Source organism: Diadema setosum, chromosome 19 (assembly GCF_964275005.1).
Source record: "Diadema setosum chromosome 19, eeDiaSeto1, whole genome shotgun sequence".
In the NCBI taxonomy this organism is placed as follows: domain Eukaryota; kingdom Metazoa; phylum Echinodermata; class Echinoidea; order Diadematoida; family Diadematidae; genus Diadema; species Diadema setosum.
Window position 1 is genome coordinate 17,432,147 of NC_092703.1, and position 15,177 is coordinate 17,447,323.

At 37.8% G+C, this 15,177-nt stretch overlaps 1 protein-coding gene across 2 annotated transcripts in view; it reads left to right on the forward strand.

Moving 5' to 3' along the window:
- The window catches only part of LOC140242830 (transcription initiation protein SPT3 homolog), a 113,981-nt gene that overhangs the window by 89,548 nt on the left and 9,256 nt on the right, over positions 1 to 15,177 (forward strand). The window contains exon 1 of one of the 2 annotated variants that reach the window (XM_072322582.1): positions 4,278 to 4,411. The exons of the other annotated variant lie outside the window; for it this stretch is intronic. Within the exon in view, the coding sequence (XP_072178683.1) occupies positions 4,311 to 4,411 (101 nt within the window). The 5' untranslated portion in view covers positions 4,278 to 4,310. Of the gene's footprint in view, positions 1 to 4,277; positions 4,412 to 15,177 lie in introns of those variants that run through there. 2 annotated transcript variants of the gene reach the window in all.

Consider the following 15,177-nt stretch of genomic DNA (forward strand, 5'->3'; position numbering starts at 1 on the left):
GACATCATACACTATAGTAGTCTTCTCATCCAGCAGTGACTAAGCAGAAACTTCAAAAGTTCATAACTTTTGAATGGATTGTCCAATTTCCCCCAAACTTTCAGTGATGTGTTCTACTCATTTTGCTGCATTCACTCAATCCGCATGTGTGAAGGTGGATTTGTCCTTTAAGAAATTTGGCAAGATCTGCCTCCAAAGGCACACTTGATGGTGCATACAGACCCTCTGCTTGCTTCTCTTGCAATCACTGTACAGTGGGAATACATTTGACAAAGGCTGTGTGACACCATGATGATGTCACAGACCAAAAAAACTCTGGAAAACTTCAAGATGATTCATTTTCACAATGAAGACAAAAGGAAATATGATACATAAAATGCCTCCTGTCTGACTTTCATACTCTAAGAATATTCTAAAATGTGCATTTCTTTTTATAAAGCATGTTACTCTGGTGTTTTTATTTGACTTAGTGTGTATTGTTGACTGCATATACTCATCAAAGTTGATTTTTTTTTTTCACAGTGTGCCTGATAGCCGGATTTCTTTCCTGTTTTTGTGATAGGCTTTTGGACACAGAGTAGGTTAAGTTATAATCTGTTACAAAAAAAAAAAAAAAAAAAAAAAAAAACAGTATGTGGCAAGCATGAAAATGACACATAAAGGAAAATCTGTGTACTGCAGCTCTATCACTTCATCTTCTCGTTCTCCATGTGACACAATGTAGATGGTTGATACTGTTTTCTGATGATCGCTAGTCACCTGGGGCGAGCCAGAGGGGTTGGCATCATTCGCCAGACTTCTGTAGTAGGGATGTGGAGCAGACCACTTCATCGAGTTTTATAGCACCCTGCTCTATTGTGTATGAGAGGAAGTGAAGTGGATTCCTTACATGTGTGTCTCTCACACAAGCTGTATTTTGCAGAAAACACAGTCCCAGTCTTGTATGTAGGCTAGCCCTTGTCTCTCCTGACATGCTCTCTGCCTTGGCTCAGAAGCCAAGAATTCAAGCAAGTCAAGGGGGGAGAGAAATGGGAGTACGGAACTCTTGAATCGGCAGAGTTTCCTGCTCCTCTAGTGTATGGCCAATAGACTGTCACAGGTTCTCATAAACTGGGCACATGCTTGAAATAACAAACATGCAGTTTTTGATATCCCTGAGGAGAATTGTGCCACCAAATGTGTTCAATTTATGCCTGTACTTTATTAGGTGAAAGGGATCAATTGCAATTTAGGAGGATAGTGAATACAGTGACACATTTTTCCTTCTCCCACATTTCAGGATTGTTGACTTAAAGGTGGTTTCCCTTTTCATCCACTCTCCTTACTTTCTCTGAATTTCACCTGGATATTGCATTAGGCATTGATATACCCTGCCAAATTTCTCATCAATCTGATTTCTGGTTTGGCAGTGAGAAGTGAAAGTGATCTTTGTATATTCTTCAGAATCTGAAGGTGCCCGGCCGCCAGTGTGTAAATGTCACACTTGACCAGGATCATAATCATTTCCTACTGGGCCACAAATAAGATCTGAAACTGAAAAGTATTGACTTGATGAAATAACATTTAAAAGTTCAAGTACATCCTCCCCTGCGAAAAAAACAAACAAACAAACAAACAAACAAACCAAGAGAGGATAAAAAAGTGTTCTGATGAAATTGCAAATATTAAAAAAAAAAGAAGTAACAGATCATTGAAAAATAAATTTGAAAAGTCAGGAAAAGTGCATGTGTGAATGAGTAAGTTCATGCAGTGTGACCAAACATGGTCTACTGTTGTTTTTTCGGTGACGGTAGAACATAAGAATAGTTCCCATACGGCATGCCGAATCATATACATACATTTACATACGTGTATGTATGTATAAATTACAGTTGTTTATGTGTTTATTTAAAGTTTATTTATGTCAAGTAATGAAAATGGGCAGAGTACCATCTAGACATTATGTTGTTTGATGAGGTCTTGTCTTCATTCTTCATGAAGGATTATTTCTTTTGTAAGAACTCTTAATTTCCATGCATATTACCCAATGCAAAGGAATGGCTCCAGTTACATTTTACACTGTAACTGCTGCTGATTTCCTACAGAGTTTCAGTCACCTTATATCATCATAAATACTAGGGACTTCTCAAATGAAATTCAGTTTGTGTCAACATTCTACCTGAAGTGTGATTCTCAGCAGTACTGTCTTAGTGACAAAAGTAATAATTCTTTAATGCTCATTGCAATGAATAGTCTGTAGGCGAAACAAAGTACTGTATTGACTGCATATCTATTTTTTCTCATTTTTGCAACTTTCATGAGTTAGCTGTGCTCACCAAATTAATATCTTGTGAAAATATTGCTTTTGAGCACAGAATATGTGCCGTAGCCGATATCCTCCCCACCAGAGTGAGGTCACAAGTTTTAGCCTGAAATGGGATAATACTTTCCTCATTTTGTGGTTGTGGTTCTCAATCGCAAATTTTCCTATTCAAAAATTGTCTCACTATAGACTCAATTCACAAAACATTATACTCACATAATATATATGGCATATACAGATGTACCAGATAGTGTTGTCCATGAAGGTTGGCAGTTCAATACAAAATGGTATTGAGGTGCTGAAGTACACTTTTCAGTGAATATATCACATAGTCTTCTTATGCTCCTTGCTTCCTTGGAACCATAAATTAACCCCTGGCTAGGTTCAACCCAATAGCACTATGACATAACAGCAGTTGACAAGTCTCTCCTTGCATAGCCTAAGGAGCGTCATGAACGAACAGCATTCACATTTGTGAAGAATTTGTTTGTATGGAGAAATGTTTCACATGCTAATCAAGTAATTTCTGTAAGGCAGCAAAATCATGTGTCTCACAGATGGAACTTCTCTTATCCAGTTGGCCTATTGTGGTCTGGCAGTATTTAGCTTTCACTTTTTACTCAGTCTTGATGTTCATTTATAATCTTATCAATCTGATCCTAACACACGATTGAGTGTAAAAAGTCTAGCTTAGTTTGACCAAGGAGGTATTGATTTGATGTTGTAATCATTTCCATGCATGCATGCAGCATGCATGCAAGGTTCATTTGAATGTTTGAATTACAGTGGTAATGAATACCATGGTAATTTGATGTCACTGTTCTCATTTTAGTGAAATACCATGGTATCAGATACTGGGGTAATTTACTTGGTAGTGTTCTCATTCATGTAATACTGTGGAACTTGTGACCAGAAAGTACATAGCTCTGAGGTAAGCACTGCACAGGCCATATCTCCTGTGAAACATACTCAACATGTGCGAAACTGCAGCATATAATATGTGATTACCTTCACATCATGCAATCGCAAATAGTATGGGTAGAAAACAGAAAGTGTATCAGGTCACATGAGAAATACACCACTGTACCATTGGTGAAATTTTGTGACAGGATTCACACTCAAATCTGACATGCGTATTTCTTACAAAGTTTGAATTACCACCTACATTGTGGTATTTGGGGATGTATTTCATGGTATATTGGCATTCATGTCACAAATACCATATAAGGGAACACTTTGGTATTTCAAATGTGAAGTAGAATTAACGTAAATGTGAATGCACCTACGGTGTTACATACCCTTGCAGCATTTACTGTATACGCCATATATTTCGCAAGTCTAAATTTTCGCGAATCGGGAATTCCTGCAAATCGGGAATTCCCGACGATTTCGCGAGTGGTTAAATTCACGATCTAGGAGTCCTGGACTGAATGGAGAAATGTACATGCATACGTCACATTCACATCGAGAGTAGAGTCAATATTTTCGCATGTCTTTAATTTCGCGAATAGCACCCAACTCGCGAAATTCACGAAAATAAAAACCTCACGAAATATTCGGCGTCTACAGTAGCTGAATTGAGAGTTGCAGGTTTGAGAGACAGGCCATGGCATTTTTGATGCAGCTGTAATATGGGATGCATTACATTTTTTTTGTCAGTGAGCAGACTCATCTGCAGTGTCTGTGACTCTAGACATGCAAGAGGCATTTCTGAAATGCAATACCTCAATGTATTTCTTGTAAAGTGGATGTTTCTAAAATGCATTGCAAATAAGTTCTTAGATATGTGAACCCAATGACTGTGTAGAGAGAGAGGGGTGCATACCTCATGCAAGGGGGTAAATAAGTCCTCCATCATCTGGAGGAAACGTGAATGATTATAAGCCTTCCTTCTTCACTTATCTCTCCTTGAGGTGTTGTCATCAAGTTCTTGGAAATCAGGGTTGCTTTGAAGGCTTTCACTATGTGATTCTACCCACATGACTATTAGAAAGCTGAAGTCTCTGGCATGAGGCTGTTTGATGAATATCATCTGTGTGCACATAATGTCCAACTCTACTCCATGTTCATGTTGACGTGTGTGTGGATAAATCAAACTAACAGAACGATGTAAGTTTTGTTTAAAGTGGTGAGAATGAGAGCATTATGAAATATGAAAGTCTTACATGATTTAAGGCATAGCAATTTTCATCATAATGAGATAAATCATGTGACCTTTTACGATGTTGCTGCACAATAACGTAGACTCTTGTGGCTGAGATAATTCAAAATATGTGATTTAAAAAAAAAAAAAATGTATAATGCAACCCACTTATATGCTTTAAATGAGTCTTGTCCAAATCTGAAGGTCTTAAATTAGTATGTTGTGAAATTATAAAAAACTTCTTCAAAAACAGAATGAGTCTATTTTTAATGCTTGATGGAAGACTATTCGAAACTCAATTCACTGATCTGTCTTTGGAAACAATGAGCAAATATAGCATGCCACTTGCTAATCACTGGGGAATGCCAAGAGATGCTATTTATATTGATTTTAATCTGTCCACTTACTTACAGTTTGTGATGTGCTGTCCCATACCAGATCAAATGACCTTTTCTTCTTCGTTTTTTTTCTTTTAGTTTTTTTTTTTTTACTCCTATCATAAACTGAAGCTAGTGCATTCAAAAATTGATTGTCAAATAAGGTGAACTAGACTGGACCAAACTTAATCACGATACTACCCAATGCAAACAGTCAGTGATCACACTACATCCCCTGGAATATTTCAGTGAAGTAAATAGGTTAAACTTGTAAATTATTGTAGGAAATTCAAGTGCATTGAAAACCCAAATTCATTAAAAGTGGTCATCTCCAGCTGATATAAATTCATTGCCTTTTGTTTGCTCTTTGGTTTCATATGCATTAGTCATATTGAAGTAATCCAACCAGAAAATGAGCTCCCCCAACCCCCCCCCCCCCCCCGAACTTGCAGAGGGGATGTGGTTTGATCACAGATGAGTTGCCCAGGAGATAAAGCAATCAATTTCATATTAATTTGGGGTTTTCCAGACCATTTTATTCTCATCATGTAGAGAAGTATGGCGCAATGAAATCTCTCCCATTGCAGCAGAAACAAAAGAAGACAAACAAACAACCAAACAAAATATTTGGCTTGAAACCTAAAAAATAATGGCATATCATGCAAACTTTCTTACAACTTCAAAATTGAAAGAATGAAAAATAAAGCAGTTGCAAACACAGAGGGCCTGTGCTAGACAACAAATGTAAGATCAAGAGGGCAGTTTCTATAATAAAATGTATGTACATGAACACACATACACACACATGTACATGATGATATATTGTAAATGCAGAACTTTTCGTGGTATATGAATTTTTGCGTATTTCACGCCACTTTTGGCTGGAGCGAATTCTCAAACCTGTGAAAATATCATCACAATTTTATCTGCCCATTTTGAATGGGCTGACAGTTGCACAGAGCGAATTCAAGAAGCCACGAATATGTTTTCAAGCCACTCGACACCAAAGAATAATCGTGCAAACATTTATGTTTACTTAATATATTCATATCGTCGCCGGTCACACGAACCGACAAATCCCTTAGGTGTACGTAAGAATGACAATTCGAGAAAATCGCATTTGAAGTTAACCCATTTTTGACTTATGGTTGCTACACTTTCATGTCTATAATTTCCAATTATTTTTGTAGTACATCAGACTTCAATTCTTGCTCTAACTTGTGATGTTTTTATCAAATTGTATTGTTAACAAATAAGCAGGAAATCGTCAAAGAGCTGCATGCATGTATTTTCGGTCTGCAAAGAACGTTGTCATTTTCCATGTGTGTCCATATGTACATGTACATTGAGCGTTGTCATTGTCAACACATGTATTACATAGTACGCGCACTGTGCGCGCGGTCAATGAACTGTTGAATCTCAAAAATTACACGCAAGTCAATGCGCACTGATTCGTCGGTTCGGTGACCGCGCATACGCGCGGTCACCGAACCGTCGAATCGCCTGATTGTTTAACACACGTGTCTATGGGGAAAACAAATAATTTTCACAAATGGAATTACATACTTCTACAAAAGTGATAACTACGTAAAAATTACACCGAATTACACACTGAGAATTTCAGAATATGTAGTATGGAATATCTACTATCAAAATGATTGAAAATCTCAAAATCGAAAATTTGACCCAAAATCGAGTGATTCGTCGGATCGTGTGACCGGTGACGATATCATGCTTAAAGATTGTGTTTATATTTTACATACTAAATAGATAGATGAATCATTGGTGACATATAGTTATGAAATCCCCCACACAACTCTCTCACACACACAAATATGATTATGTTAGTTTAAAAGTCCTTTGAAGCACATATTAGTGAACAAGTTCGAAGAAATTATTTTGTGCGTGAAAGTTTTACATCAAAGCCTGAAAGAATCTTATTCACAAATACAGTTAATGATGCTTCATAAAGGGACTGAGCCTGTAAATTCCACAAAAGTAAACAGTGCTGTTTTCTTGCCATGAGATATTGAGAGAGAAAGTTTTCTACTTGTCTCTTGAAACACCCTGGTAAATGAGTTTACATTTTGCTTTTAGTTGATAATAAGCACTTGAGAGAGATTTCAGTTTTGATATCTCTCCCGGATATTTAACTTTTGTGTATGAGAGACTGGTCTCATGCTTGTAATACAAAAATGGAGCACTATGCACAAGAAGGGTGTGGACATCATGCAGTTTTATGCAGTCACAATGCTTAATTGTTTCACTTCTTGCAAAGTCATGTGCCATAATTTATCTTGAGAGAAAAAGAGAGAGGGAGAAGTATGTGAGTGCGTGATAATTTGAGAATCCATCAAATTCAGTTCAGTTAGATATCACGCCTGTACAGCAGCCACATCATATCGTAGCTGACTAAGTGACTTTGCAGTTGTATGTGTGCATGTGCGAAAAACATACTTAATGGGAAGTCGTCCCTACTGATCTAGCATACTTGAGGTAATTCTCTACAATATTTCTAGTAATATTATAGGAATATGTTTCCAGGTGACAGCTGAAGTATGATGAAAATGACATTTCCTCTGTTAGTAACAATGATATGGATACAATCTCATGGTGATCTTGATAACAATAGCAGTACAAATAATAACCTCATGACAATAACATGAAGAGTAAGACTATAGTGACTTATTCCCAGTTCCATTTTATGATTACATATTACATTATAATACATTCCCTTTACATAGCTCAATATTGAACTTCTTTGTGTAATGAAGAAATGCCCAGAGGTTTGTTTGGGGACACACAAAAACACAGATCACACACTCACACATTCTCACCATTACACACTCAGAGCTAAATGACACCACTGGTGATTAAGATACTAAACTGATACCATGTTCTACAGACATAAATAAATCAAAGAAATGATAAACAGAGCAGTGATTTAGAATTTAGGAAGTGAATATGTTTTCCATTGATGTGCTTCATGAAGTATATAGAGAAAACTGAAAATGGAAGAGAGAGAATGTGCCAAGTCATTTTAGCCACTATGCATGCACAACAAATGCTAGATTTATAGACCTTCAAAGGGGATGTATCAGAAACGTGATTTTTGGTTTTGTATGCAATGTGCGTCCATTACTTGCATTGCCATTATTGACTCTGTGTATTCATGACCTAGTTTTTTTTTTTTATTTGATTACTATGATCTTGCTATTATCTACTTGTAGCTTCAATGCTGTTGACACAGATAGAAAAAAGGCAATATTCTATAGGGATATTTAATTAATCTATTGCAAATAGATTGCTCTATACAGCAAGGTCAGTCTCGGAGAAGGTCAATGCCATTTGATGGTAGCAGGAAAAAAGTAACAAGTGGTATGAAAAACTGCTGACTTGCACCAGTGATTCAGCTGTGAATGGGGAGTGTGGATGAATAAATCAGAATTCTCTTACTCTGAGCTCTGTTTACAGTAATTGTATTTATATAGGACACATGAAAATACACTTGGTTTTGTTCCTTTTTCCCTTTTTGAGCTTGCCAGAACCAAGGGTTGTGAGCTAACTGCAAGCTTTTTTTTTTTTTTTTACTGTCATCTGTGATGCATTCTGCACCATATTCAGTGGCGGATCCAGAGGGGGGCACAACCAGTGCACACCCCCCCCCCCTTTATTTTTCGTTAAAAACAAAAGAAGTTAAAAGAAAAAAATGAAAGGAAACCCAGAAGTGGCACCAGAAATATTAGTTGTGCCCCCCCCCCCCCTTACAGAACTCCTGGATCTGCCCCTGATATTGTCTGTGATCTTTGACACTTGCCTCCTCTAAAGTTTAGATATGGGATTTTAACCAAATTTTGAAGGATCTCATATCCCACCCTTCATAAAGTCACTTGAGTATGCAAGTAATATCTGCATTCACTCGGTCATAGAATTAGAGTGAGACCAGAGTAATCCTCATTATGTTGATGCTGCTGCTATCCACATAATATTAGCATCGTGACCAGACTTCGAGTTTGTGAATGTGATTCCAGAATAATGCCAAGGTGTGTATAAAAGATTACCTCCCCCTCTGAGTCTTATACCCCTTTTATACTACCCACGCTTCTGAAGTGGAGCTAACTTTAGCTCGGACTATTAAGTCATTTTATACTGCCATTCTCGACCACCCAAGGTTACGTGCGAGACCAGACCTATCGCCCCCCCCCCCCCACCCCCCTCAGCCTGCTGTCCTTCCCACCAGCGCGAAAATTCACAGTTATCATGCTTACTTACGAGTACGAATTCAGTTCCGCTGTTACGTTACTCGCGAAATTCAACCAGTCATCGCCTCCTATAGTGTACACACTGCGCCGGTCTATTTTGTTTTTTTCTCAAGATTTAATCATGCCATTTGCTAGTTCAAAGACTTCACCAAAGAACCTCTTTGGAGTTCACTGAGAGTTTTGAAGGGATCGTACAGTTTTGGTTGAGACCTAATTTAAGGTTTCTAACATTTTTTGATGAGATAATGAGAACCCTCTTATGAAATATGAAAGAGCATGTAATTCTATGAGGAATTCAACATTTATTTGATGAAAATTGGTTTTGAAATGGCTGAGTTATCCAAAAATGAGCAATTCTGATCAAGTGTGGGACCCACACTTTATTACAATCGCTTTGTTTTACTTTGTTTTTGGATGTTTCAGTCATTCCAAACCCGATTTTCATCAAATAAACTTTAAATTCCTCTTAGAATGGTATGCTCTGCACTATATTATAAGTGTTTTCTTGGTATCTCGCAAAAAGTTAAAAGCCTAATTCTCATCTCCACCAATACTGTACCATCCCTTTAAATACCGAACAGCGAACACTGACAGCAGTGTATAAAATACTATTACTACCATCTGACAGCGCGCCGGTGGCAACAGTACAGCAGTAAAGGTAATACATATTGGCAACCCGGAAGCACTGTACACGATTTCCGGTCACAGGTCAGTGGATTTAGCCCGAGCTAAACTCACGTACCTTTTATTCTGAAGTTAGCTTGGACCTGAAGCTGACCTGATCCACCCTCCTAGAGCGGACTAACTTTAGTTCGGACTAAATATTTTTTGACCTTTTATACTGAGAGTTAGCTCACTTCAGGTCTGCACCTGAAGTGAGCTAACGCCCAGTATAAAAGGGGTATTAGTCACATGGGGGTGACATCAGAGTCAAATCCATCTGAAAGCTCAGGTGAGCATGAGGCCCCCCCCCCCCCCCCCACATTATTTTAGTATTTCACAACATTTCCACATTGTATTCAAGCCCAGAAAGTAGATAATAGGAAGGAAGTGTTAGACTGTTCTTTGGAAATGGTACTACCGGTAAGCAATTAAGCCTACCAACAAACATGTCGGCCAAGGATGTTTGTCAGTGATTGCTACCTTCTCTCACCTCACTATCCCTCATATTTATGTCTTTTGTACAGTGCAGGGGAAGTTCTAGAAATAACTCATCATTTTATTCAGACACTACAAACCCTTCAATCGAGTTCATTTTGTGTGTATGACACTAATCTTCTGTACTGTATACTAAATTTACATCATATCTCGTTAATAAGCGATATTTTTTTTTTTGTAATTTGTTCTTGTTAATTGTCACAACCTTTTACTTGCTTGTATTCATACTTACATTGTGCAAAGATTTTATACTATCTAGCTGATACAAGCAATGTCTTTTTTATGTAGTTTGAAAATTAAAATTATAGGAAACCATATGATATTAGATAATACATATTACTTCTGTTGTCAAGAATTTGCAGAATGTTCCAAAAGTCAGGGTTTGAAATGCAAGAAGGTTATGAGCCTTTCGCCTTTGTCTCTAGACTCCTATAACCTCCTTTAATAGCATTTTAAACCCCTCAGATGGATTGTGGCATAATGCATCCCAGACCAGTTATAAGTCCCATTCACACACACCCAAAATGACTGGTAACAGTGTTTGAAACTGACTTTCTTTACATGTTAATTCTTGCGTATGGACACACAATAAGATTGTTAACTCTCATGATGTACATCTTGATGCACAAATCAGTACAGCTTATTTTTTTTTTTAACTCTTGGGATAATTTGCCTTGTGTGGCTTGTGTGAACAGCATGTGAGAAAAAATGACAATTTTTAAAATTTCATAATGCATCTCACCACATTATAGTGGCTCCAGTTATAGCTTACGCATGTGCAGTCTTGAGATTCAAAACGCTTCATTTGCAACCAAGTGATTATATTTTTGCCGTGGGTGAACGGTAGCACATCACTCTTGAAATTGTTACCCAAAAATTGACAACCCCTATGTGTAAATTATGGCTATTCACATAATATGATCTCTTTATTTGCCTATTGTGATGTAATGCACAACCATTCTTACCAGATCAGGCCATTGTTCCAAAATAGGTGTTTCAGATATTTCCTTCGCTGCTGCATGTCTTTCCTGAAATACTAAATGATGTGGGTCTGAGTGCTTGTGTATTGACAAAAAAACAATGCCATCAAAGCATTGTTCTCTTTCCAGAAATGTAAAAATGAGAGAGACAATCTTATCTTAGTTTTTTAGCAAATGTATGGATTTACTGAGTGATTTTCTTATGAACAACCCCTTTGTCACAATATATTTTCATCCCTTACCGAAAATATCACAATATTCTTACATAATGTATGCTTTGAATTATTTTCATACTTCTGGGTAGGGTGAGAGATCATTATAGATTAACCAGTAGGCATGGTTGTATCTGTCATGCAGAATAAACTTACGATATGAATGCTGACAGTAAACCAGCCCTTCCTAAAATTGTGTGCTTGGCAATGCCATGCCTTTTGCATTACCTCCACTTGATCAGTGACAACACAATGTGTCAGGATCAATCACAGACGACGTTTGATCACTTCCTTGAAGTCAGATCTGTCTCTCATGTCACAGGCCTTGAGGATCCACGGTTGTTGACCCTTTCATAGGGATGCTTACTTTCAACATGTCTCCAATGCTGAACTGAAGACTGTATGAGTATGTGTGTGCACGCACACCCCCCCCCCCCCATGGTGTTTAGGAAAAACGCTGAGACGTGACTTGATGAGATAATCCTGTTAATCCCTCTGTGGTTTACAGATTTTTTATTACAGTGAATGGTGTCGATCAAGTGTGGTTCAAAAGAAGTGAAATATGCTCCATTTCATATTTATTGGTGTTAGTGTATGAGGGTAACCAATTTATTGATACAATCAGTGGCACTCTTATACTTCATGCAGGAGGAAAACTGATTTGCCCTTACTTATTAGCATCAAATTTCAGTATGATTTTATTTATATGGTAATAGTACAGAAGCTTGCATGTTTTGATCTGTAAGTTATCCTAATTGCACAAGATCAGCAAAGGGTGATGTTCCACCTGAAACAGCTATACAGATCTGCAATGCACCATGTAGATGTGCTTCATGTTGAGGTTTCTGCATGCACGCACTGCAGCGAATTTTGCACGCAAAAAACTGTGTTCTCAGTTAGCATATTTGAATGTCACCTGTGAAACCGAAGCCAAAAGAGGCTGTATGCTTCTGTGGCTCTAGCCTGGATTCTTGACTGATATTGTTGCTGTTGTAGTTTGTACCGTAGTAGTTTCCTATAGTTATTAGTATCAGCATGTCCAATACATGTATCAAGCAGTGTAATGGGGCAATCCTGAGAATCTGCTCTGGTCTGAGAAAAACAAACAGATTCTCAGGATCCTGCGATTACCCTCTGCAACACACGCAACACATCTTGAATTGGAGCTTGAAGCATGGCGAGGTTACTCTTTGAAACTTGTGTCGGCACCTCCTGTAGGAAGAGAAGGTACCTTCTATAGGACAATTATAAGTACAGGACATAAACATCTCCAAACTCACCAAGTGCCTTATTTGAGATAAGAAGACACCTTGGCACATTTTGATATTAAGTTTCCCTCTTGTCTTAAACAAGGCATCTAGGTGAGTTTAATTTACACTGTACAAGTCACCCACTCAGTACATAATAGTGTCATGGTACAATGACACCAAAACAAAACAGTCCAGAATCACGACTATGCTACTTGTGAACATAGCTAGCAAAGCTTGCCAGGTGAAGGTAATGTTCAACTCAGTCAAGTGTGTCAACATCATGGTTATGACAACTTCATCGTGTGTGCATTGTCAACGGCCTGTGTATGAATATGTGTCATGCACTCCACACACTGGGTTTGAAGGGCAAGTACCACAGGTTTGGCAGAAAAATGTGAACAAGCGCTAGTCAAATTTGGTGAACATTGCAAGAGGCACCCTTTTAACCACAGTGATGGGACTACTGGAGGGCATACATACTGGTTCTTATAGGGCCTACAGTTTTCAACAACTCATGCAATATTGTCAAAAACTTTCATCAACATTGTGAAAAGATACCATATTTCTTCTTTTACTGAACCAACTGTATTTGTCTTATTTCAAGCAACTCATTTGTGAAAAATGAAAAACTACATCATTTTGTTATTGTTGTTGGTTTTTGTTTCAAGGGGAGAAGGTGAGGGTATGGATATTTCTAGTAAGGATAATCTTTCTCTAAGGAGGGAGGCTGTATTTCAAAGTACCATGTGAGCACTCAGTGGAATTCCCATCTTCTTTTTTTTTAGTGAGTGCACATGGTACCAGGTACTCTTAAAATGAAATTAAAAGCAGGAGTAAATTGCTGACAACCAAGCAAGTGACTATCAGTGCTCATTGACCATGTGAAACTATTTAGATCACATCAATGACTAACCAGTACCAGTATATTGTGACAGAAACATGAGAGTCAAGTTTTGAGTTGTGCTTGAAACTTGATTTTTCTGGCCTGCACATTATGACATTTGCCCTTCTTCACATGGCAGTGAAAGACAAAGTGTTTCAATGTTTTATTAATGCTTTTCCCCCTCCCCCATATAACCATGTTGGAGGACATTGTTCTCTTGCAGGAACATTCAGCTTTACAACAAGCCAGTAAATGGCAGAATGCAGATCAGTCACCTCCTGGGAATTTCAGCACACTGAGGGAAGTGCCTGGAAAGGTTGCCCAGTGATGTCATGGAATGAAACCTCCCTATTATGTCAAAGCAATTATGTCCTGATGCACACACAAGAACTGGAACAAAATAGAGCAGTAACCTTCTATGTGAGACCATAGGGGTTCATGAACCTTGTGATCTTCTAAGATGTGTGTATCTGGTTCAAATGTCAAATGTCAACGAGCATTCTATCTAGGGGGTGTGGAGATATGGTTGTAGTGATTCCCCTCGCAACCAGCCCCTATCTAAGTGCCTGTCTGGGTTTTGATGGACCATCGGCTTTATGTAAAGTCGAGACAGTGGTTCATATTGCTTCTTGCAAAGCATTTCTGGAAAGCAAGCAAAGCAAAGCAAAGCACTTTTTTTTTTTCATAAACCAACAAATAAAGTGGTTTAAAGGAAATTCATAGTTTAGTCCATGGGCTAGAACGAGTACTGTAGGCCTACATGCCAAATATTTTCTGAGGTTTTTATTTTCGCAAATTTCGTGAGTCAGATGCTATTCATGAATTTTAAGACACGCAGAAATATTGACACTGATGCTGACATGAATGTGATGTGTATGCATACATTTCTCAGTTCAGTACTATACTTCACGACCACGAACTTAACTACTCATGAAATCCTTGGAAAGTCCCGATTTGCAAAAAATTAAACTCTCTATATACATGGAATATACAATATAAAACTAGAAAAGCATTTGTAGAGCACAGACTTTCGCCAAGCAGCTCATTTCTACCCATTATACACCCATGCTAAAAATTGCCCAATTTCCTAATATAGAAATAGAAACCTTTTGTTTACATTGTCAGCTTTCAGCTATGCGGTGCCTTGCCCGAGCAGAGCATGTGCTTTAGAACGCATAAACCTCACATACATGCAGCTTAAACTCCCAAGTTCCTTGACTCCAAAAAAAAAAAAAATGCGTTGTGCACATTCATTATTAGGTACGTTTGTTGTCACGCAAGATGTGTCATACTGAATTGAAATATGCATAATCCATAGACTAGATTTCGAACTACATTCATGCATTCTTTTCTTGATTTGTCTTAGACCCTGTCTATACCTAACTTCTGCCACGATTGAAGCTTGGTGTAAATGGTAATTTAGGACCACTTCTAGAGGCAGTCTCAGCTGCAACCAAGCTGCATATTTTTTTTTTAATTATCATTATTATTTCATTTATTTATTTTTTTGTTTTGCTACGTGGTGCCATATCTCACGTTTATCACATCATAATGGGCTGTTTACTCTGCAATACTTGATAGTGTAATCATGAATCTGAGTGCTGTTTGGA